This window comes from Haliotis rubra, unplaced genomic scaffold, assembly GCF_003918875.1.
Source record: "Haliotis rubra isolate DU_JTF1 unplaced genomic scaffold, ASM391887v1 Scf81, whole genome shotgun sequence".
Lineage (NCBI taxonomy): Eukaryota > Metazoa > Mollusca > Gastropoda > Lepetellida > Haliotidae > Haliotis > Haliotis rubra.
Genome location: NW_025767535.1, coordinates 1166864 through 1191644, shown reverse-complemented (window position 1 = coordinate 1191644; position 24781 = coordinate 1166864). Strand labels below are relative to the sequence as shown.

The following is a 24781-nucleotide window of genomic DNA, read 5'->3' as shown; positions in this document are numbered from 1 at the left end:
TAAATGCCTGACCACCCGATCCCGTTAGTTGCCTGTTACGACAAGCAGGGGTTGTTGTCGACCAATTCTAGATCTTCACATCGTTTTCATCGATTGAGACCACTTCAGGAGTCAGCTAACGTGTAGCATCCATTACGTCTTTTAGCACCTTGACACCTACAATTGAGAAAGGGTGCAACCTCGCGATCGTCAGCTATCGGATAAGAAATTATGTTGTTGCGGTCAAAGTTTAGCAAATCAGAGGAAATCGTGTAGAGTAATTTTGGTTACGTATGCATTTAGTTCAAGCTTTACTCTTCGAAAAAAAGAAGAAAAGCACCGAAAGGCCAAGGAATAAAACACAGCTTCAATCTTGTACGTTTAAACAATTTTTTGAAAATATATAGAAGTTTTAATACGATGTTTTAGTTAGTTCTTAAACTCGCCAGACAGCATCTATGATGGTTGTATACACTTCATGTACCACTAGTTCCTAAACGGACAGGAGAGTATCAATATTAAGTAACAGAAACTGCTGACATGACATACTGGTTGCATTTAATGATCAGCTGTCACACTTGGTTGCGTTCTACGTAAGCTTTATCGACGTGCGTCAAATGCGCATTGAAACGCCCAGACCATGGGTTGACACCTTGCCAATCTTTTATGACGATCCATACACCAATATCCAAATTTAGATTTCTATTTTCCGATTTGATTTTCATGCTCACTAAGTGATTACATTCCACAAGTCATTGTGACTGAGTGAGTGAACTTGGTTAACGCTGAATTAGACATTTCTTTTAATTATACTTTCGAGCTTCAGCTGTCAGTATGATGAACCTAATAAAGGTAAAACCCATTCCATATCCATAAAAATATCTGCTGAAAGCAGAGTCAATTTTACGATTCTGACTATATCAAGAACATGTATTTATGGATAACTGTCAGCTGGTGATAATAGTTCAGGTAGGTCATTCAATGGAAGGGAATTATTATTATTATAATTTTATTATTATAGGATATTTATATAGCGCACATATCCACGCAACAAGTCCATGCTCAAGGCGCTGGTTTTTCCCTCGATCATTGGATGTCAATCTGAACAGCGCATCGTGTTATTAATCTGGGGGAGTATACAACTCTTGCAGCCACAAGGCGCAACAAATTAATGTGTCTTTCCCATCCTTACGAGGTACCCATTCACAGCTGGGTGGACTGGGACACATGTCTCAGTACTTTGTCCAAGTTTACTGCACGTTACAGTACCCGCAACACGGTGTTTGCACGTATTCGTGTGGCCACCATCTGGTCATTTACCAACGGATTCGTGGGTTTTTGAAGCGCACAAAGTTGTGTACTGTACACTATTGGCTATTTGATTATTATGGAACGAACTGGTTTTGTGCCTACCCATTTTGGATCATTTGTACGCACTGCGTATCTAGGAATCGAACCAAGATCACTGCTTACGTGAGCTAGACGAACAGTGGCACCAGTGCCCGCTTTACTATTTAAAGGAACTCTTTTACTAAGCTGCATGTATGTATTTTGGCATAACGCAAATAAACGAAGGAGAGAGGATAATTTGCCAGTCGTTGTGTGTGAGCGATTACAGACAAATAATAGCCTGGCCTCCGGCACTAAACAAAGAAATAATTATCCACTTGTGGTCCATTCAGTAGTCCTCCATGACTCTTATTCTTTTTTAGAGAAAATATTTGTATTGCTTGAAGCAATGGTTTATGTTTCTAAATATATATCTCTGATCTGTCATATATTGCAAGGTAGTCGGGTGTTTTGGCTCAGGGTTTCTCGATACACAAATGTACTGGAGATGATAACGATCCTCTCATGCTTGACCATATTTGAAAGATATTCCACATGTCCTTGTGCATTTTGTTCACATATATATATAGTTGTGACACAAACAAAAAACAGAATCAGTGTTAATCTTTTACTGCCACGAATGGAATGTTATTCATGGTCACGGGTTTCAAGGTATGGTATCGACAAACAGTCCTTAAGAAGAGCGCACCTAGTATATGCAAATGAGCCACAACGCAAGTGGGAGTTCACAAGCAAGTTCAGTCGTGAGAGCATTTCATATCCAAGGAAGGATTTGGAGGAAAGGAGGGGCGTTCCTCAACGTTGTTGGAGGATTCGGATTACGTCGTAAACGTCGCTCCACTTCATGCCAGACATGTTCAATGGCTGACAGGGGATCTTGTGGGCCAGGATAACAGATGTCATGCTTCTGTGCAATTCGAACAGCAGCTGCTTGGCTGTGTTTACAGTTGTAACATACTCTTTCTCTGGTTCGAATCCAAAATGTCATTCACAAAATTACCAATCACAACAAAAAAAAAGGTTTAGTGAGCAGGGATCTACGCAATTGGGAACCGATGACATGTGTCAACCAAGTCAGCGAGCCTGACCATCCGATCCCGTTAGTCGCCTCTTACGACAAGCATGGGTTACTGAAGATCAATATTCTAACCCGGATCTTCACGGGTAAGCCAGGTATCAGAACGAAATTCACAACTGAGGATTGAGATCGAGGACTGGTGCGTTTGGATTGCGCTGAAGATCACGGCGCCCCTATGTGTTACTGATGAATCGAGATACCGTCAAGGCTTAACAGGTCGTACCATAAACGCTGACAAGAAGGATTTCAGGGTTAGAATGCAGATCTTGGATCTTGATTTTGGGTGGGATCAGTAGAGCTGGAAGATTCCGGTCACCAGGTGACAGAAGTGCGCTACTGACTTGGCATGTGTACTAGAGACCGCCTGCTCAGAGCAATCGGACTAGATTTCGTCCTTATGTGCGCTCGTCGTCGTCCCGCGCGGTCTTTGCGCCTACCGAGAGCAGATAATTGTGGCATTGTGTGCAAGTTGATGTGACAAATTTTAAACTTCCGATTCCAAATTTGACACTGAAAATAATTTAGGTCCACCCACTGTTAATCGATCAGGATGTGTTTTCTGCAGGAAAAATATATATTGGAAATGACATTATGGATAACTAGACACATTTATCAGGATCAATTACATGGCCGACTGGATCCTGTAAGTGCATGAAGGCACACACTGCACAAAGAAACCAATTATGAATGAGCATATAAACACACGCTGATTACATGGATTGCTAATCAGTGAAACGCTTTGACGGTCTTGCTTATTGAACATGCAATCATTTACCATCACGCCTTTTGGGCTTATGCCAATTGATACATTCAAATCAATTTTATTATTGTGTGTAATTAGGCAACCTCAATGCACTGTTCCGAGAGAGGATTTATATAATTTGTTTCAACTTTATTCCCTTGTGTTTCTGTATGAAATATGAGCGTTCAGAGCAAATAACACCAAATGTACTGATGAAAGCCTCTACGTGGACACTCTTAATGCATTGAAAAGGCATACTATTCATGAAGTTGATTAATGTGTACATAAAAGCAATAATGCTTTACACACTCACGAGATATTTTCATAATAGATAATCCAAGGTCATAAGCATGTAGCATTGAATCTCCATCAAATAGAAATGAAATCCGGTGTTCATATAAAGGTGATGCTATCCTTCCTTCACCACCTGAATTATTTCTGGCTTCCCTAAAGCGTGGTGATGTCATACTGAATTATAAATGAAGTTGTGTTCAAAGCGGTGATTAACCCAATTCACACAAGAACTCGTTCAGTCAAATTAGCACTTAACAAGCATTTCTACGGAAAATACCAAAGATCCAATTATGATGGAATACATCGGGAACGTCAATAAGATCATTTGCATGCTTCACTTCTTTTCTTAATACCTTTGATATGTGCTATGGGGAACCACAAAGGATCCATTGAAACATTCTGATTTACAGACTTGTATGTTGATGAGACAAAGGGATCAGCCTCCCTCAACTCTTTCTCTATCACATTAAAATGAGTGTCAAACGTACAAAACGTCAGTGACCAGCAACCACCAGGGTATTGTTGCCCAATATTCTCAAACTATTCAGTTGTGTATATGAAATATCAAGCATGCTTTCCATATTGATGGCACGTAGCCATGTACATGTATGTTCTTCCGCAGAAGTTAGGCACACGATTTCTTACAGTATCTTGATGAAAAGGTTTGAGCAAAGACTTGTTTGAGTGGCATTTAAAAGTTGGTGTGATGAACAAGGAGGAGAGTTCTTTGGATATACAACTTCTTTAATATAATATACTGTAAGCCATTAAAATCGCAATTGGTATTTGTTGTCCTGAAACTTACAAAAGTTCTATTGAAGATGTTTTCCTGCGATACAGAGGATGTAGGGATAAAAGGCTGTTATTCTGTCCCATTTCGAGTTCGAGTCCCGGAGCATTCCTCTCACATGAACTTTGATACTTAAAACTGAACCTTTGACATTTCTCGTAAACACAACCACATTCATGAAACACGTTGTGCACATGCATTACCTGCACCCAGGCCCTGTAAAAGCACAAGGAATTGTGGAACTCAATCACTTTGAGAAAATGCCACACTTGACACAAGACGAAAGGAATCAGGTTATCGGTATGGTCAGACAAGGTACTTCAGATGTGATGACTGCCAGGCACTTTAATGTGCATCCATCCACTGTAAGTCGACTCAGACAACGTTTTCGGGCTACCGGAAGTGTTGCTGATCGTCCGCGACCTGGTGCAACACCTGTGATAACAGCTCGACAAAACCGCAATATCCGAGTTTCACACTTTCGAAATCGGTTCCAAACAGCTGATGATTAGGCAAGGAGGACAATTGGGACAATTCAACGTCATTTCAGAGCCCAAAAGGTGCAAGGACGCCTTGCTGCCTTCAACATCCGGTGTCGTCACCCGTACCGTGGTCCAACCTTATTGCATCGCCACAGACTTGCCAGACAGCGATGGGCAGCAAATGGGGCCAATCTTGGCAACAGGACATGGCCAGATGTCATTTTGTCAGATGAATCTAGGTTTAACTTATCCTTTGCAGATGGACGTCAACAGATTTATCGACGTAAAGGAGAAAGACTTGCGCCAAACTGTGTCCTTGAACATGATCGTTTTGGAGGGGGTGGTGTCATGATCAGACCACAGACCATCAGAGGCTGCAGACCATCCAACAGCTGTTCCTGAGAAATGTGTGTCTTTCAATGCTCCAAAGACTGCGAGCATGTCTTGCAGCGCACTGTGGACACACACGATATTGACTGCAAGTGACCTCTCCTTTGTTTGATGTCGTTGTTGCGTAACTGATGTTGTTGTTGACTTGACATTTTCAGATGAAATTATTCACAGATGTTCACTTAAAACATATCTGCCAGTTAGGTTTATATATGTTGAAATTAGTGTGAGTAAAGAAAGTATGAATGTCAAATTGCGTTTTTAATGGCTTACAGTATATGAGCGACGTGTCGGTGTAGCTACTAACACCGTTATGAAGCAAATGATGTACAATACTAGAGGCAAGGTATATATAGTAAAGTAGTATATATATACATAGTAAAGTTGAACAGTAAGTGATTGATGCTTGCACAATTACTGAGGTTGGAGGTTGGAGGATGTTAACTTTAAGACCTTTAAGACCTACAACAACTACCCTGCCAGCCTTGTAGACAAGCCCCCACGCTAACAAACAGCTCCGTTCATCATAAGCCTGCCCTATATAGGTTCAGCCAGCCACCAGATCAGCCGACTCTTAAAACCCAAAGTCAACATTGATGTTTTGTTCCAGAGAGGTACTACTATACAGAACAAACTAAAAGCCAATGGCAGACGAACGCCCACAACTAAAGAAGACCCTTCAGGCACAGTTTACCACATAAAGTGGAGACTCGTACATCGGTGAAACCTCAAGACCCCTCCCTGTGAGGATCAAAGAACATCAATCCTCTGTGAAGAAGAAAGACTCCAAATCCGCCATATCTGACCACACCCAAGCTCACCCAGACCACAACATCCTCTGGAACAGCATCAATTTACTCACCAGTAATCACACCCACTACAAGATCCGAAAGCTACTAGAAGCCATTCACATCAAGAAACTCCAAACGACCATGAACAGAGACCAAGGATATTACATTCCCACTGCCTACAACCAACTCATCACCAAGCAATCTTAATCCCATTATTCTCCTGTCTGTCGTATCACTGGTTTCCTCCCAATAATCCCCCATAGCTTACTCTGTTTGTGTAACAATTGCCTTCTTGTGTAACACCCTACAACCTTGTACATCAACCTCATTTATTGTGCAAACATCAATCACTTTCTGTTCAACTTTACTATGTATATATATACCTTGCCTCTAGTATTGTACATCATTTGCTTGATAACGGTGTTAGCAGCTACACCGGAACGTCGCTCATATTATATTAAAGAAGTTGTATATTCATAGAACTCTCCTCGTTGTTGAGTAAAGATATTGTGTCTTTATTTATAACCATTTTAATAAAAACAGAAGGTCTGAAAAGCCTTTGTAGATAGTATAAATTCCTAGCACAAGTATATATTTAATTCAGGTGACGCCAAAGACGAGAAGAATAGACGTAACTGACCAAAATCGTATATGTGCATATTGTCAAAAAAGAAATAACGAATATTCGAGACACGTTGCAATAGAAGTTCTTGATAAATGTCGAGATATCTAAAACACTGACCAAGCCAGAAATTCTGTACAGTACCGCTTGCCTGCTATTTCTGTTTTTAAAGTGAAATTCCAAGTCATGGACATGGCATTTGATATCTACCTTGTTTTCGGTGATTATTCTATCAATTCCAAAACATGACAACTCTCATTTCTTTATTACAATTAAATAATATCGACTGATGGCAAACTTGCCATTTAAAACCAGCTGGACACAAATGACCGACATCGGATCCCTAGCGAACTGAGGCGTCAGCGTCAACGCTAGGCGCTCAGCCAAACCAGAACATTATCTCTGACGTCTCCAGTGATCCAGACAAGACCTCAGGTATACAACACGATGATGGAAAAACGGTTCTCTTCACCAATTAGTCACGTTCTCTTCTGATCATTGCATGGCTGAATCCCTTGGGATGAACTGAAATAAAAACGATGTCTGTAACGTCTCCCAAATCCTCTAACAATGTTGCAATGTTACATTCGTATCCTTCCTGAAGTTTCTTAAAAAAGGCGAAGGTGCTTTGGCTGCACAACTTGTACACACGCACACTACTTCCGATTTAATGTGACCTGATGCATTTGTACATGACAGGAGCGCTCGTTATTCGGACTGTTCCTTGTTACCGAACCTTCCGATTGTTCCCTTTATGGGGCATCATTTCATCAACGGCGGTAAAATGTTTCGACTGATTCTCGCTGTTTGTTTTATGTTGCATTAGTTGCCATTTCAGCAATATGATTGCCTGAATAGGGTAACCGCTTTTGGTTTTAGTTCCCAATACTTGTAAAAAGACACACACAAAAAAATAGAAAAGAAAAGAAGAAAGGTCCATCGAAACTGACTGATTTTACAAATTAAAGGGACTCCCACTGCAAATTGAATGAAGAACAACTTTCGCACGAAACGGTCTTAACGCTGCAATTTGAAAAGATCCATAAGAGCGCTACTTATTCCCAGACTACATTCATCATCCCCACGTATTTGTTTTAACGACTGTAGGCAAAGGTCATTGTATGATCAAACCTCTGTTGACAACATAAGTTGAAGCATTCCAATTAGAAGTGTATGTTAAAGTATGAATCGAATAAATACACAGTCAATCCTAGAATAGCATCTGCCCTCAACACTCATAGGCTTACGCTGTCATTTCATTAGAAGAAGATTGTGTTAGTACGGACACTAAAGTATAAACCACATGTGGCATATAGGGAAGCGTTGAGGAGGTCGTCTCTAAATACTTCCACCTGATAAGCAATTACTGACATGCCACCTGTGATACCCCTTGTCCATGTCACCAAATCTGACCAGTCACATTATATCGCCTCTTACGTCCTGCTCTGAGACATAACATAATCTGGAACCCCGGACCATGAAGACATGGTATATGAGCAGGTGGATGGACGCATCGGTTCTGTGTGGATATTCACAAGAATATTAACAACCTCACTGGCAGATTGGCCCTACAAGACCCAAGACGCATTTTACAATTCATTACATTAGACCTTTCCATAGAATTCGTTGGTGTTGTATCTTTTGAAGACTAGATAACATTGATGACTTTGATAAACATTGACAACTTTGATAAACATTGATAACTTTGATAAACATTGACAACTTTGATAAACATTGATAACTTTGTAGTGAATCATCACGCATTTGGAGACGACCTCCAATTGATGGATTCCTTCAAACCAGAGGATGTACAAATAGCCAGATCAAGAGTGAGTCAGTGCACGAAGGCAATTAGTTCATGGATGATGACAAATGAGCTGAAGCTCATACATATACAGTACAACCAGAAATTATTGAGAATTTAAAGATTGTAATTTTTATATTTTTTTCACTCATTACTCCCGTATTAAATGTGAATATTAGCAGAACATAACTCCAGATTCAAAGACAGGTGAACAGTTAGTATTTTGTCAAGTCACCATGGGCAGCAATGCAGGCTTCAATGCGGCGGGGCATATTACTGATAAAAGAAGTTACAAAGTCGTGGTCCATGCTGTCCCAATATCGGACCACCTCTTCTTTCATTTCAGCAATATTTGTCAGATTTTTCTTATTGACACTTCCCTTCATAAGTCCCCAAACATTTTACATTGGATTTAGGTCAGGGCTATACCTTGGCCAATCTATTCAAGCATATTTTAGGTCCGAAACCAGGCCTGTGAATGCTTTGAACGATGTTTTGGGTCGTTGTCCTGCTGGAAATCCAAAAATTTCCATAGAACACGTGAGCAGATGGAAGTAAATGTCCCTTGAGGATATCTGTATACCGCTCACTGTTCATATTCCCCTAAATACACAGAGGGCCATTGCCCCTAACACAGATATGCCACACCACACGTTAAATTTCGGACTGTACTTTGGGCGCTGATACATCGGTTTTTCAGTTTGTTTGGTCCAGAATTTCAGTGTATTAGGAAACAGCCACACGGAACTTTCATCTGAGAAAATCGCATTGTCCCAGTTAAAATTTCTATGCTGTAAGCACCAGTTAAACCTTCGCTCCTTTTGTTCAGGTTTCATGATCGGTGATGGAATTCCTCGACTTTTCTGCAAACCCATTGCATGCAGCTCAGTTCTAATTATCTACTTACAGACAGCCACAGTTCCTCTATCAATCATATCCAGCCTTAAGATTTCTAAACTCCTTCGTTTGTTTTTAGAAACAAGAATACCAAGCCGCCTCCTGTCACCGACAGTCAATTTTCTGGGCCTACCTGCGCCTCCCTGGTGCTCAATGCTATATCCATTTGCAATATTTTTCAAAACACGATAAACAGTGGACAAAGGTATGCCTGTTCTACTTGAAATCACTTTAGCTTATCTGATGTCCTTGTTATAATACTCTAAAATCAACTTCCTCTTCTCTAAATCAGCCATACTGAGGATCACTGAAAATGTCGTCTGCTACAAAGTAAACGAAGGGGGATAACTCTTCACAAACTAATGAAACAGGATTAACGGAGTTGTCTCTCTTGAATGAAACCAAACACTTGATAGCTGGTGAAGGTTGTTTATACTAGAAATCCAATTAAACATATTCCTAAAATTCTCAATAATTTCCGGTCATACCATATGTCTACCCGTTCTCTCCGCTCCGTGAATCAAGATCTTCTTTCAGTTCCCAAAGTTCATCTCAAACACTTTGGCCATAGGTCATTCAAATTTGCAGCACCAACCCTGTGGAACAGTCTTCCTACTCCCATACAAAATACTTCATCCTTAGAAGCATTCAAATCGGGACTCAAAACCTTCCTCTTCAAAAAACTTTTACTGCAAAATATTCTCATGGTCATTTTGACGAACTGTCATATCTTCCTCATGAACTCTAGTGACTCTTTTTATATGTAGCGCTTTGAGTATGCTCTGGATGGACCATGGCGCACAAGAAATATCCATTTATTATTATTATTAGAAATTAAGACGTATTGGAGGATATAGTGACCTTATGTGTCGGACGCGACGTGATATGGTGTGAGTGAGTGTGAGTGAGTGAGTTAATATTTAACGTCACATCGGCAGTATCTCAGCCATATCGTGACGAAACCAATTCATACAATGAAAACATTTTGAAGAGTAAAACGATATGGTGTGAGTCAGACACTATTGGATGCAAATGATGTTTAGTGAGTGAGTGAGTTTGGTTTTACGCCACTTTTAGCAATATTCGAGCAATATCACGGCGGGGGACACCAGAAATGGGCTTCACACATAGTGCCCATAGTGCAGGGGAATCGAACCCCTGTCTTCAGCGTGACGAGCGAACGCCTTAACCACTAGGCTACCCCACCGCCCCCAAATGATGTTTAGAGGCGAATGCTGTTTAAGAACGGAATTTATGTCAAATAGGCCACCTGGTATTTCAAGTTACGTCTGTGTTGCGAGAATGGAAAATACCTGAAGAATCTGTCGTCTTATGATGGTGGTCTATTTTCAGGATTTACGTTGTTAACATAAGAAAATTGTTGGTGCTCCCAGGGTCACATTCCGGCTCAACTTAAGGCTTAACGATCTCCTCTGTACCTATGTTTACCCAACCAGTAATGAGTGAGTGAGGGGTTTTAGGTCGCTCTAAGAAGTATGTTAGTTATATTAACAAGGAGCTCTATGTAGGAAGAAATCTAATCTAAAGTTTTAGATGAAGGTCAATGACATTCATAAACAGTATGGCCACCGGGTGCACCGCTTTTAGAAATATTCCAGCAATACAGACAATAGAAATAGGCTTCACAAATTGTACCCATTTGGGGAATCGAATTATCATCGTGACGAGCAAACGCTTTAACCATTTGGCTACGCTTCTCCTCCTTCTCATATAAGAACTCATGCCCACTGGGAATTCAAAGCCGATGATACTTGACCAACGCAACACTGCACAATAGGCATCGCATGGGCAAGCTGTAGAATGAAACAGTAATTGTTTTCGAAACCGAATATAGCTTATACTGCATGTACCTGCACTACCCTCATAGCTGTGACCTTGAATGCAAGATGATCTATTTAAAATGAGGTGGTAATCTGCTTTGAGGTTGTCATTCTGTAATCCTTCACTTACTGAGCTTTGGTTAATGTGGTAGTGTCCATTTAGACTTCAGAGATGTAAAATTTATTCAACAAAGTGCTGAAAAGATTATGTGTAATTTTAAAACAGATCATAAAATATATACCTGCGTGTGCTTGATATGCATGTGAATATGAAGTCATTGTTTGAGAAGATTGTTTAAATAGTGTGTACAAATACACACGCGCAATTGGAAAAAAATATAAAACAAAAGTAATTATACAACACTTTTGTATCGAAATAGTATGAGTCGCCGGTTCTGCATGTATACCCGTTGGACAGTAGACGATTAACATTTCTCGAACATCCGGTGTCGTTTCTGATTTTCATTGATCCGTTCGTATCAGTTCCTCAGCTATTCCGCATTTTTCGCTCAGTGTTTCCTTTTCGGCAAGTAATCGAGACGGATTCTTCTCTTGCGTTGACTTTGATGTTGTGGGGTGCACTAAATAGCGGCATGTGCATTGTCAAATCCTTAACCAATTGACTTGTAAAAACGAGCTGGTAGCTATTCTATCACGGCACAACGCCAATTGGATAAGGGGACGAAGGATTTGGTGAAGGAATCCAAGTCCATGTTGTATATATGAAGCAGTACACGCTTAATTTCCATTAGGTAACATAAAGATGTTAAAGGTCACATGCAACGTAAAACACAACTTTGCAGACTCTGATACCTTTCGGTATGGACTTGGTATGGACTTACCGAAACAAATCATCAAAATGTAAATTCAACTTATAAAGTTGAAATATAACGCGATGAAAAAAAGGCGCGAAATCGTAGTTCAAACGATTCACTCATTTTACCCCAGCGCTTGGGGGGATTAAAGTGGTTTAAACAGCTGGGCTGCGCTCATCGCACATGCGCAGTGAAATAGGTTCGCGCAGCTTGGAAGCGGGTTGTCTGGTGAATACTCGGTGTAGGCTTTGGTGTGAGCTATTTTTCTAATGTTTTGTTAATAGTTCACAGGTTCGAACTTTTTATATGTTATTACAGTAGATTACCGATTTAACTGTTTATATATTTTCATTTGTCTATTTCACCACACGTTCTTCTTACCAATTCACTTTCTCAGGTCGATACTTAAAAGCAATGTCATTATTTAGCGTTGACAGAATTTCTAACTGTGATATAGATATGTCGTTGTCACAGACAAAACTCAATGTCTGTTTTATTGACACCTATGTGTCTGCCCGCCCGTCTGCTAATGACAATTTTCAATACACAACTTCGATCACTGACCACAAGCAATTTGACTTTAACACCTATCAGGCTATACACCATAAACAAAACGCATTGATTTATGGCCCGAGTTCGGTCTCTGTCACATTATGTAATTACACAGACAGGCAGGTGTGATACTTGTACACATGACATGTTATGATGTCTGTTGATTGCAAAATGTTATACACAAAAAATGATCATGTATTTACAAAACCCAACATCTCTATGTATACACACACAATGAGCTGTGAGGGCATCTGATCCAGCCGTTACACTTGAGTGCACACCCACCCGCTCTGACTGGGTTCGGTATCCCGGCTGCTTCGCTTCTTGGGAAGTAAACCCAAGTACAAAATATTGCACTTTTGATTTGCGATTGTACGCTTATAATTTTGTTTATATGTTCTTTAATAACCAGCAATGTGTATTATATGTCATGAATAAGTGATAATTGTGTTTTAATTATGTTTGATTTTTTGGCTGCATGTGACCTTTAAGGTACCACTTTCATAACCAAATCAACTTGAGACGGTCAAGTGCATGCAGTAATGACGTAAGCACAGACACGAGACAAAAGGAGCGTCCACAACATACATGTACTGTCATTGACGTCAGCACAGACAGGTGACAAACTAGCGTCCAGAACATACTGTCATTGACGTCAGCACAGACAGGTGACAAAGGGGCGTCCACAACATACTGTCATTGACGTTAGTACAGACAGGTGACAAAGGGGCGTCCACAACATACTCTCATTGACGTTAGTACAGAAAGGTGACAAAGGGGCGTCCAGAACATATCGTCATTGATGTTAGTACAGACCGGTGACAAAGGGGCGTCCAGAACATACTCTCATTGACGTTAGTACAGAAAGGTGACAAAGGAGCGTCCACAACATACTGTCATTGACGTTAGTACAGACAGGTGACAAAGGGGCGTCCACAACATACTGTCATTGACGTTAGTACAGACAGGTGACAAAGGGGCGTCCACAACATACTCTCATTGACGTTAGTACAGAAAGGTGACAAAGGGGCGTCCAGAACATATCGTCATTGATGTTAGTACAGACCGGTGACAAAGGGGCGTCCACAACATACTGTCATTGACGTTAGTACAGACAGGTGACAAAGGGGCGTCCAGAACATACTCTCATTGACGTTAGTACAGAAAGGTGACAAAGGGGCGTCCAGAACATATCGTCATTGATGTTAGTACAGACCGGTGACAAAGGGGCGTCCACAACATACTCTCATTGACGTTAGTACAGAAAGGTGACAAAGGGGCGTCCAGAACATATCGTCATTGATGTTAGTACAGACCGGTGACAAAGGGGCGTCCACAACATACTGTCATTGACGTTAGTACAGACAGGTGACAAAGGGGCGTCCAGAACATACTCTCAGTGACGTTAGTACAGAAAGGTGACAAAGGGGCGTCCACAACATATCGTCATTGATGTTAGTACAGACCGGTGACAAAGGGGCGTCCACAACATACTCTCATTGACGTTAGTACAGAAAGGTGACAAAGGGGCGTCCAGAACATACTGTCATTGACGTTAGTACAGACAGGTGACAAAGGGGCGTCCAGAACATACTGTCATTGGCGTTAGTGCAGACACGTGACAAAGGGGCGTCCAGAACATACTGTCCAAAAACATAAAACGTTAAGAATTTAATCAAACCAAATTGTCACTAATGCTTGACATTCGTGACGACATATATTCATGGCATATGAAAACGTATGTGAATTTGATGCGATAGTTAAATCTAAAAATAAGTTTCGTTGGACATATATGTATTGTGTAAAAATCTGATAATGCGATTTGTTTGGTTACGTGAAACTATCAATGAATCAATGCATACGTATATGAAAATATTAAACACGTGTTTATGGCCATTCTTAACAATATTCCGCATTGGGAATCTTTTTCGTTATGGGATAACGTCATGACCCTCCATGTTTATTGGCGGCATTACCACCATAAATCTCATGAAACATTGCTGAAGAAACGCTGGTTACGTCTCCTCGAGGGAGTGGAAATGAAGATGTATTGCATTAATTTGTGACCTGGTGTGTTCACAGTTATTTCTCGTTCTTTTATTCCGTCGTACCAGAAAAAAAATCCATTTTCGCATCGGTTATACAGCTAATGCGATTTACAAGGTCGATAATCGTGCACTATCCCGCAGAATGGGTTTTACTTTGAAATAATAAAACTACTGGCATGATATCTTCAGTGACTAAAAAGACAGTACTCAAATAGCAATAATGTACTTTTGATGAAAACTCCCCTCGTATTAATATTCGGTTTGTGTACGGTCGGTCAATTCAACTTGCGCAAAGTAATCGCTTGTACAAATGTTATAAAACAATACTTTACTTACTAAAGGGATGCAGGAAAGTAAGTCTGATTTTGTAACAGTCTTCTCTTGACAATTACATTCATGTTGTATTCAAGTGAAACGGAAAATGACATTGTGGCTTCAAGATCGTATATCAAAGACGAATTAGACGCTATATTACTTCTTACATTGCTAAATAATGATGAAATTATGACCCATGTTGCAATAACTGCATAATTACCACCTAAGGGACAGACACAATTGCAGAAAGATATGAAGGACCAATATATATATATATAATCTCCATCTATTTTCTGTAAAAGCATGTGTCAAAACAGTAGGTTACATGGTTCTTAAATTGTAACAAGTATATAATTAGAAAGTTTCAGAGATTTTCAAATGTCATTTCCCAAAGACATGTGAATGCTTTCAAACTTTTTCAGCTCTATTTGTGATTGAAGCGCCGTTAGATCTGTAAGTTGTTCTCGAACCAGGAAGAACGACAGACTATGTTGAGCTTTCTCATCTGAATATAATCTCCTTGGTTAGTACGCCACATCTAAATCTATTTCCAGAACAGCCTACATGTACGTAAACCCCGGGTGTCACGATATGACATTTGTAAAGTTAGAACAATGCAAAAACTATGTAAATTCCACTTGCTCAAAGACATGAAAACTGTTTCAAGCGTTGATAGCTATTTGAAGCTGATGCATTAGGCTGTAAAGCAGCTAGGTACAACAGGAAAAGCTAGTACGTCCATGTCCCATGTGGTTACAGACGCGGAATCAAACGAGACACTGGATTTGACTTTGATTCGCGTTCGCATGAAAGAATGTATAATCATTCATGCAGATTATGAGGGTAAAACAAAATAGGGATCGATCGCTTAATATTCGGTGGAGTTTTCATTCCACTCACTGTATTTAAGACACATATTTCTCTTGAAAGGAAGGGAGAAAACATGTTTCTCTTACTATGAAAGGAGCGGCAACTGTTTTACACATTGTGGTGTTCAGTTTTTGTCATTTTGTATAATCAGTGCTAAATGTTTTTCTCCTGAAAATATCACGAACAAACATATATTTTATGAGTGGATATAAGTCTGTCGTGGTTGCTTTAGTTCCATGACAATATAATTAAGATATGAAAAAAACTTATCTTCCCTAAGTGGTGGTAAAAATGAAATCGAATCGCGCAGTCATTTCTGAGCACAGTTTGGTATTAACAATTCATTGTCCATAGAGAATATGTTACCGAACACAAAGAGCATCAATCACATCAATACCACATCTTTTATTCCATTACAATACCTCTCGGCGCTAAGATCAGATGACATCTCCAGAGGACGCCATGTAAGGTGATCATTGTAACCATCCAATCAGCGTCGAGTCGAAATTATCGACGTTCAAGGTAAAGCCGCGGTGACTGAGCGAGTTAGGCGGCTGACTTTGTGTGCTGGCGATTAGGTGCCTGATTCTGAGTGTGTGGGTTCGAATCCCGGATGGGAGTCAACCAAACAAAAGTACTAGAATCTGTACTTTACTAAGAAAGTGTGATCCCAAATATAACATAGTTCACATTTGGTAACGAGTCATGTCACCCCAAACACGTTCACCCCAGCACGTTTCACCCCTTTTAGGGGTTGTTTCAACCCAGCAAAAAAAAAAAAGAAATTATTATCAACGGGCAGCTTCTTTCACCTTCAAAATATCAAAATAATTATTTACGTGTCATTTCAACAATCCCATATTTAAAAGGTATCAATTAAACATTATTTATCAAGCGCTGTGTAGTAACATGCATGCAACATTCTTATTAAACAGTTGTTGCGACTAAGTATGACCTGTGCCACCTATTCTGTGTTGATGGCGATGACAAGTTTCACACTGCAGTTCATCTTGCGCGGTATTACTCTCTTTTTGCAGCTGAGGCAGATATCCAAACATGCAGTCGCCATGGCAGAAATGCAAGTGTAATGTCTATCTCAATGTCGACTTATTTAAATGTTCATTCAAGTTTTAAGCGTGATGAGATCAGGTGAGATGAAATGAGATATAAACTGAAGTCCATCTCAACACAGATACAGTAGCATTAACCCGATTGTTGGAAAAACATTGCCTAATTAGGATTAACAGATTTAAGCATTAATGCCATTCTCCATGTATACTCAAAAAAGTTTGGTCGAAAGGTCGGCGTTATGAACCTGAACCTCACCGGTGAAACGACCCCTAATGTGGAATGAACTGACCTAGTTTGGAATTGGGATGATACAACCCAGGTGAAACGACCCGGGTGAGACGGCTTGGGGTGAAACGATCACTTTCTCTACATTTGACCACTTTCTAAATGCCATTGAGTATTCATGGCATTGTGTATGCAATCAAGTAAAAGGTCTATGTATTTATATGCATTTAAATGCACCGATGTGTTCTATAACAAGGAGCATTATGTGTGATGTATGAGAGAGGTGGGTTTTACGCTGCTTTTAGCAATATTCCAGCAATACGGGCTTCACACATTGTATCCATGTGGGGAATCAAATCCGGCCCTTCGGCGTGACGCCGAATCCTTGGCTATCCGACCTCTTCACACTGTCGCGAAGAAGCATTGCAAGTAATGGACACATACATTTCTGTTAGATAACAAATGTAATAGGAAACATGTTCTTCAGATTCCAGTTGGCATTTGTATTACCAAATAAGTGCAGAGATATCGTTGAACAGCTGGTATGAACACCCATACGCTGACATTTGAAGAAAATAGTTGAGTTAATATACACAGCGAAGAACAATTGAAATGCTGAATTCAAGGAAGCAACACAGACAGTAATATCCAGAAAGTAACCTTTTGGGGACACGAAAGCTCGGTCGTTAATACAGGAAGGAAGATGCAGTGAGAACATGTCAGACCGACAGTCACACAATGACTAGAATTCCCTGTGGGAAAACAGTGAGCCTGAATTATATTGTTTCCGTTTCGTTATATGGTTGAACGTTGTTAAAGGGATCTCAGGTCCATGGGTTATGGGGCACTTCATATAAGGCCATTGTAATGATAAATTCTTTCTCCATGTTATGCTGATGAATTCACAGGAATTACAGCATGGAGATGAAGATCTTGATTAACATGCTCTCCTCTTCATCTCCCATGCTGGTAGCACCGGGGCCAGGTCCTTCTCCGAACTTGAAAACATGCGTGCTGCATCTTTAGGCTTGTAGTCAATGTACGTTTTTCGTAGGGTACTTCCTTACACAGGGGCGAATTTGAGTGTGCTTTTCTTTCGTTAAGTGACTTTTATTGCCTGCGTTGTGAGAATCGTACCCCCGAGTGAGTGAGTTAATATTTATCGTCACAAGCCTGTTGACGAAGAACAGTGTAACTACCAGTGTATCACAGATAGTAAAGTAAAAGCATGTTATCATAAAACGATATTTTTCAAGAAGACCATACAATATAAAACCAGGCTATGGATTGCCAACAACTGAAGGTAGAGCACCATACTAGGGACCATGGGGACTTACAGTACATTTGCTTCCTGCATGGACCTTAGCTTGATTGACGCCATCTCTTCAGCCGTTAGCAATTAAGATAAATTTGGCCGTACATTAAAATAACATATATACCACGATTAAAAATTGTAGTAGATTTAAATTTACTTTGTATTGGGACTCACGTAGACTTCGAACCCCCGAAGGAAGTCTTGACTGTAAACGCCATAAGGACAAGGGGATGTTTATGCAAACTACTGTATCGATAATAATGGGTCATGTCCTTTGAGAGCACCCCTCTATAACAGTGACTCGAGCGTTGATGCAGAACAAGGTTACAATGAGTGAGTGAAATTTAACATAGCGACGAGGCCAAGTTTATACATATACACAAAACCATTATTACCACAAAGTCGCATTTGAATATTTTTTCCATAAACACATGTGAACATTGCAGTATTGTTTACAATTAAAAACACGGGCTATAATCTCAAATGTCAGAAAAGCATGAAACAGATCTTGGCTGAAACAGATCAGGTTGACTGCAATTACAAAGTCCACTCAGTCAAGGAAAATATACTTGACTCTGGGCCTTCTATCACAAGACATACACATAGTAGGGTCCTTCACGACTGTAGGATTATAAGACAGATATAATTCCATTACATTCCCACTGCTGTAAGCTAGATTGCGTTTGATAGGCATTACTTACATGCTAGCTTGTATGCAGACAGAGCATATGTATTGCCTTTTGTGGCCGATACGCTCTTGACTACCATAAAATAATATTATGGAGATATGTTGGAAAGTGAAAATATTTGAAAGTTTTTGGAAAATATGGACAAAAATGTTTTGTGGAGAAACATAATCTGGTATATAATCTCATTAAATGAGTTGTTCATTGAATAATGCATCAATATGCCAATACTTTGATGTGGATATATTCAGAAAACATAAACATACATATAAGGCGTCAGCATTTTTCCAGTGTGCCCATTACCATGAGTTGATTTGAAGAAGAACTGACAGAGGTTATTTCTACATGATTTGCATCCTTAAACCAAGACGTTGAACAGCATACTGTCTGACAAAACGGACATATTCAGCATAAATTGACTTGGGACATGAAGTTTGGGAATTGAAGAAAAACAGAAAAAAGAGAAATGTAGAAAGTTTGTCCTCAGGGTTTAACTACAAAATATGTTTTTGTGTTATTACTGGCCTACCTTTCATTTCTCGTGATTTAACGAAGTGTTCTAAGAATAGCAGGTCTCCCAAAGGATTCCATCAGAAACTGACATCATACTTAAAGTATTTTGATGTCAGGTTATTGTAACATGAGAGATTGGGGTATGTGATTACACATTATATCGATGAATCTATATTCGTAGCTGAACTGCGTTTGACAGCTTTTGCTGTATTCGTTCAGCATGTTCAGCAGGGTTAGTTTCCCATTAAGAAAGTGCCACGGGTCTTTCGCAAGTTCTGTATGTAACGACACGTACGGTTGTAATCTTTTAACAATTTCATGTTTCACAATGTTTTTACAGAAAAACCCGTGTGACTATCTAAGTTAATACCATCTTTCTATCTCTATTTCGATCTAAAGGGAAAGTGTGTTGATCACAGGATTGTCTGGTTCAGACTCGGCTATTTACAGACCCCGGCCATATAAGTGGTCATTGCTGAGTCCGGGCTAAGGAAACATACTTAAGGAAAATTGGTCATGATCTGCTAGACCAGTTATTCATAGAAATGAGAAATAGGTTTCATATTTATGCAAAGTGTTTTCATTAAGCAAACTTCCCTTTATCCATATTATTGTTCTCTTTGAAGCCAATAGCAATACAAACGGTCGGTTACCTCTCTTTCATTGCATTTTCGTAGCAAATTAGGCAGTTGGGAAACAATAACATTATTTATTGCTATATGCATGGCCAATAACCTTATTAATATATGTACGGAAAAAGAATGATTAGTGAAACGCTCTTTTTCTGCCATGGTGCTTCATGCATTGAATAGTATGCATATAAAATATGTGTGATGTCCTAAAACATATTTTTCTAATTGCAGATGCTGGCGTTCTGTTTTGATATTGGACACAGATGGAATTTGCTATTGATTGCAACATCTCTCAGCAAGGATCATATACATTATTGAAATACTCTCACTCCTTAAGCCACGCTATCAGCGGTAATTGGTAAAGTATTGTGACTTAAATTGAACATCAAATTCCCATGACATCGACTTGAGTTTCCAGGTGTTGATGCGTCGTATACTGTTTAATAGATGATCGGTGTGCAGGATTGGGACAACGCCACCATGAACGTATATTCACTAGAGAAATGTAGTGAATGTCTCAAGTAGCCACCAACTTTTACCATTGGAGCAAGGGCTGCCTATCGTGTGCTGTCAATCGATCGGTCGACTCAGCAGTGCTCTACTGGCTGGCTAGCTACTGGAAGCACTAGCTATCTTACTGCGCACTAGAACAACTGTGAACCAAAGTTGCTGATATGCTACCAGGATCTGGATTGATTCTTGACAGGATGTACACCATAGTGTTTTCTTTTATTTGTTCTTTGAGGAAACCTTAATGCTTGCATCGATACTTGTGTTCGTTCCCGGAGAAGCAACTGGTACTATTGACGATCACTGAAAGCTGATGTAAGTTGCCAACTTTTTCGTGTAACGTATTGTGTTTTGCGTTCTTATTTTCTCCAAATGCGAAACTTTGTTATTCTTTTAAGGATGTTGGTGTCTATCCTTTAATTTGGAACTCTGGGCAATAACCACGAATGAAAAGAATTCATGTTACACAGATCACAAGTTGAACTGACTTCTGTTGTGTAGGACTGAAAGTGCCTGTTAATTGTACAACCATGAATAATTCAACCATCGACGATCTAAATGGTGAAATTCAAGTGGAAAACAAGGCCTTATTCTTGGCAGGGATTTACTTAAACAACTATTACCTGTGGGTAATTTTTGCCATTGGATTTCCCGGAAACTGTGCCAGTGTTGTGACAATTATTCGCATGCAAAAGCTGACCACTTCAACATTTTATGTTGCCTTCTTAGCTGTAGTGGACAACTTAGCTATTGTTCAAAAATTGCTGTACCTACAACTTACGTTACACGGGGTATGGATCGGATCCGTTGGATGTAAGATACTGAATTTCTTAACTTTGTTCCTTGTGACCTATTCCAACTGGATATTGGTAGCGATGGCAGTCGAGAGATTCGTGGCTGTGAAATATCCTTTGAAGATTAGTGTGTTTTGGAGCATAAAGCGAGCATTTGTTAGTCTCATTGCTCTGGGTGTGATTATGTTCGGAGTGTATAGCCACCTTTTTTGGACCTTTACTTCCGTGAATGGAATTGACTGCGGGATGTTTATTGAGTACGTTCGTTTTTACCGGGATATCTGGTACTGGATCAATGCAGCAGTGTACTCCATTGTACCCTGCAGTCTTCTCCTTTCTTTGAATGTTCTCATCATTCGGGCAATCAAGATCTCCCGACAACAGCGGATTGAGATGTCTGTTGAGAGTGAAAAGACGCAGACAACGGGAAAGACTGTACGCCAGGACAGACAAATAACTGTAATGTTGATGACCGTCACTTTTGTGTTTGTGATTTTGACGGTACCACGTACTATATACGTTGTTGTGGATCTCTTCTGGACTGTCGAATATGGTACACTGGAAGATGCTCAAAAATATCTTATCAATCAGGTGACATTTTTCCTGTGTGATTCAAACCATGCTATCAATTTCTACCTGTATTTCATCACAGGCCGTAAGTTCCGACGTCAGTTTCTTGACCTGTGCATGTGTCGGAAACGGAAACGACAAGCCCAGAACGTCACAAAGTGTCATTCAGTATCATGTACAACTTCCGTGAAAGCTGAATCTCGAAATGGCAGCAAAACAAATAGAAAATTTAAACCAGTAGCTATGTGAATTACTGCTGTGAAACTAAATAGTAACCAGATTTAGAATAATTGATGTATCGTGTTATCGGGAAAAGCAAAATATATCACTGCTTTTCATTGGTTTCGAAGGTTGACCGACATGACTCACTGGAAGCTTTGTGAATCCGACAAAAAGTGTGCATATTTAATTGAAGAATGTGTCTTTGCATGAACATGGTGCATAATTCATATGTAATACATAAAACTACGTTACAGCGCTTTAACTATTGTCAAATAACAATAAAAAACGTGACTGATAGAAATATTTTGAGTAGCACTGACCTGTATAGCAAACCACAGTACATGATATATTGAATAAAATATTGGCACGGCAAATACAGGCGTTTCAATTAGAATATTTTCATTACAATCGTTCATACGTGAATGGAATAACACTATATTAATGCAAATGGAATAAGATTTATTGTAACAACAGGTGAGCAATCATATCTTTTAGAATGTGTTTCACATGCCAGCCCTGAGTGGAATTCATTTGTGAAACTTTCAAAGAGCTGCATTGTAGACATGTGGTGGACATCGGTACATGCGTATCAGTAACAAAACATGTCAATTGCGATTCCCTATTTTGAATTGTACCATATTTTCCCGTCCTTTGTGACCTGCTCATGTTTTATTCCACAATGATCAATTCGTATTGATAAGATTACATACGTTGAGTGGAGAGAGAGAGAGAGAGAGAGAGAGAGAGAGAGAGAGAGAGAGAGAGAGAGAGAGAGAGAGAGAGAGAGAGAGAGAGAGAGAGAGAGAGAGAGAGAGAGAGAGAGAGAGAGAGAGAGAGAGAGAGATGTGTTAGCCCTATAGGATACCATGTAGCAGTTTGTATACCCTTCTGGGGCTTCGAGCCGACCGGTCTTTGCCTTATCGGAGCATGCCCAGCATCTTCTGTGAACATCTGTCAGAGTGACATGGTAAGGGCATCAAACCACGGACCTTCTGAACTCAGCACAGAAACTCCATCTACAAGCCCATGTAGGCATTGAAACTTATCAACGGTATCATTTCCTCAAAATCAAAGGTGATCAAAACAGGACGAAACATTGGAGTACATTTTGAAAGAAATGGATAGTTCTTGGTTGATGCTGGTTTGAAATGCTTATTGAATGGATGTGTGAAGCGCTTCCTGTCGTTCAAGAAAGGAAATACTACTTGTGTCTCGACGGATCTTTGAGGAAAGCAATACATATCAATCAGTCCACGCAAACGCTTCATTGATAAACTGCCTTTTCTCGTGTGCTGAGATCGGCAACGAAGCTTTAAAGAATAAACATCGGACTTTACAAATATGCTTATGGCATGACACGCTGGCCCTCGTCTCTCAGGAGAAATGCTTGAGCAATATAATCATGAACGTAAGGATCAAGCGTAACCCTAAGATGGATTAGGCAATTTCCCTTTTCTCTGTAGACCATTTCTCTAGAACGTTTAAGTTTTAGATATTTCCATCCACGCTCAGTCTGAACCGCTGTACACAGAAAAGCATTGTGTGTCGAGTGGTGAGTTGCCAACATTGTTTCCTATCAAAGAGCTAAAGCGTTTAAACACAATTGTCATACATTTATGGTTTTGCTTGTGGATTCGTCCATCAGAGGACTGTGCGCATTAGACCACGCTAATGAACATTAAATTGTGCCATAGATTTTATGTTGCGGAGTTAGTTCAGGACTACCATAACAGAAACCTTTTCTCAACAGTGATGGCCAGGTATTGAGTTTTTGGCATGTAAGAGCTGCATCGGAAACCTCAACACGTTGTCAGGATCAATTGAATCGAATAAGACATGCTTGTAGCTTTGAATAATGGCATTGTGATACCATGGTAGCCACAATACGAAAATTTGTAAATGCAAACATCTCATTACTTAATTCGTATTTGGTCATACCGCAGTGCTCCTCCAAATGTGCAATTTTGTTGGAAAAGACACTTCCATTCACCATTGCGTACATCATGAGCCTCCTCTACTACGTAAAACTACGTAATAAGAACATTTATTTATTGTTCTTTAATTCAAAGTCGTAAGTTTGAGCATCTAAAGTTGATGTGAAATCAGAACAGATGGGTTACCTGGTGGTTTACCTGTATATCTACATTACATGGAACGACGTGTTCATTTTCCTAAGGGCGGTGGGGTAGCCTAGTGGTTAAAGCGTTGGATCGTCACTCCGAAGACCCGTGTTCGATTCCCCACATGGACACAATGTGTTAAGCCCATTTCTGGTGTCCCCCGCCGTGATATTGCTGGAATATTGCTAAAAGCGGCGTAAAACTAAACTCAGTCAGTCAGTGAGTCATTTTCCTAAGAGTACCTTCTGTAATTCAATTAAGATGAAATTGTTTTCATCAGCCATTCAAATAACCCGAAGCAGTCGATGCCTGCATACTTTTATAACAAATGTTTGTGAAGATGAATTGGTCACCATATAATTTTGCCTGTCCTAAGAGGTGATGGGGTGGATGTGGATCGGGTGGTCAGACCCGGTGAATTGGTCGGTTTCATGTCATCGTTTTGAGATTACAAGCATCTTTG

At 39.9% G+C, this 24781-nt stretch overlaps 1 protein-coding gene across 1 annotated transcript in view; it reads left to right on the top strand.

Moving 5' to 3' along the window:
- The window catches only part of LOC124261797 (thyrotropin-releasing hormone receptor-like), a 37507-nt gene extending 14935 nt beyond the window's left edge, over positions 1–22572 (top strand). The window contains exon 2 of the mRNA XM_046696163.1: positions 20334–22572. Coding sequence (XP_046552119.1) covers positions 21143–22225 — 1083 coding nt within the window. The 5' untranslated portion in view covers positions 20334–21142 and the 3' untranslated portion in view covers positions 22226–22572. The remainder of the gene's footprint in view (positions 1–20333) is intronic.
- Positions 22573–24781: the final 2209 nt, after the last annotated feature.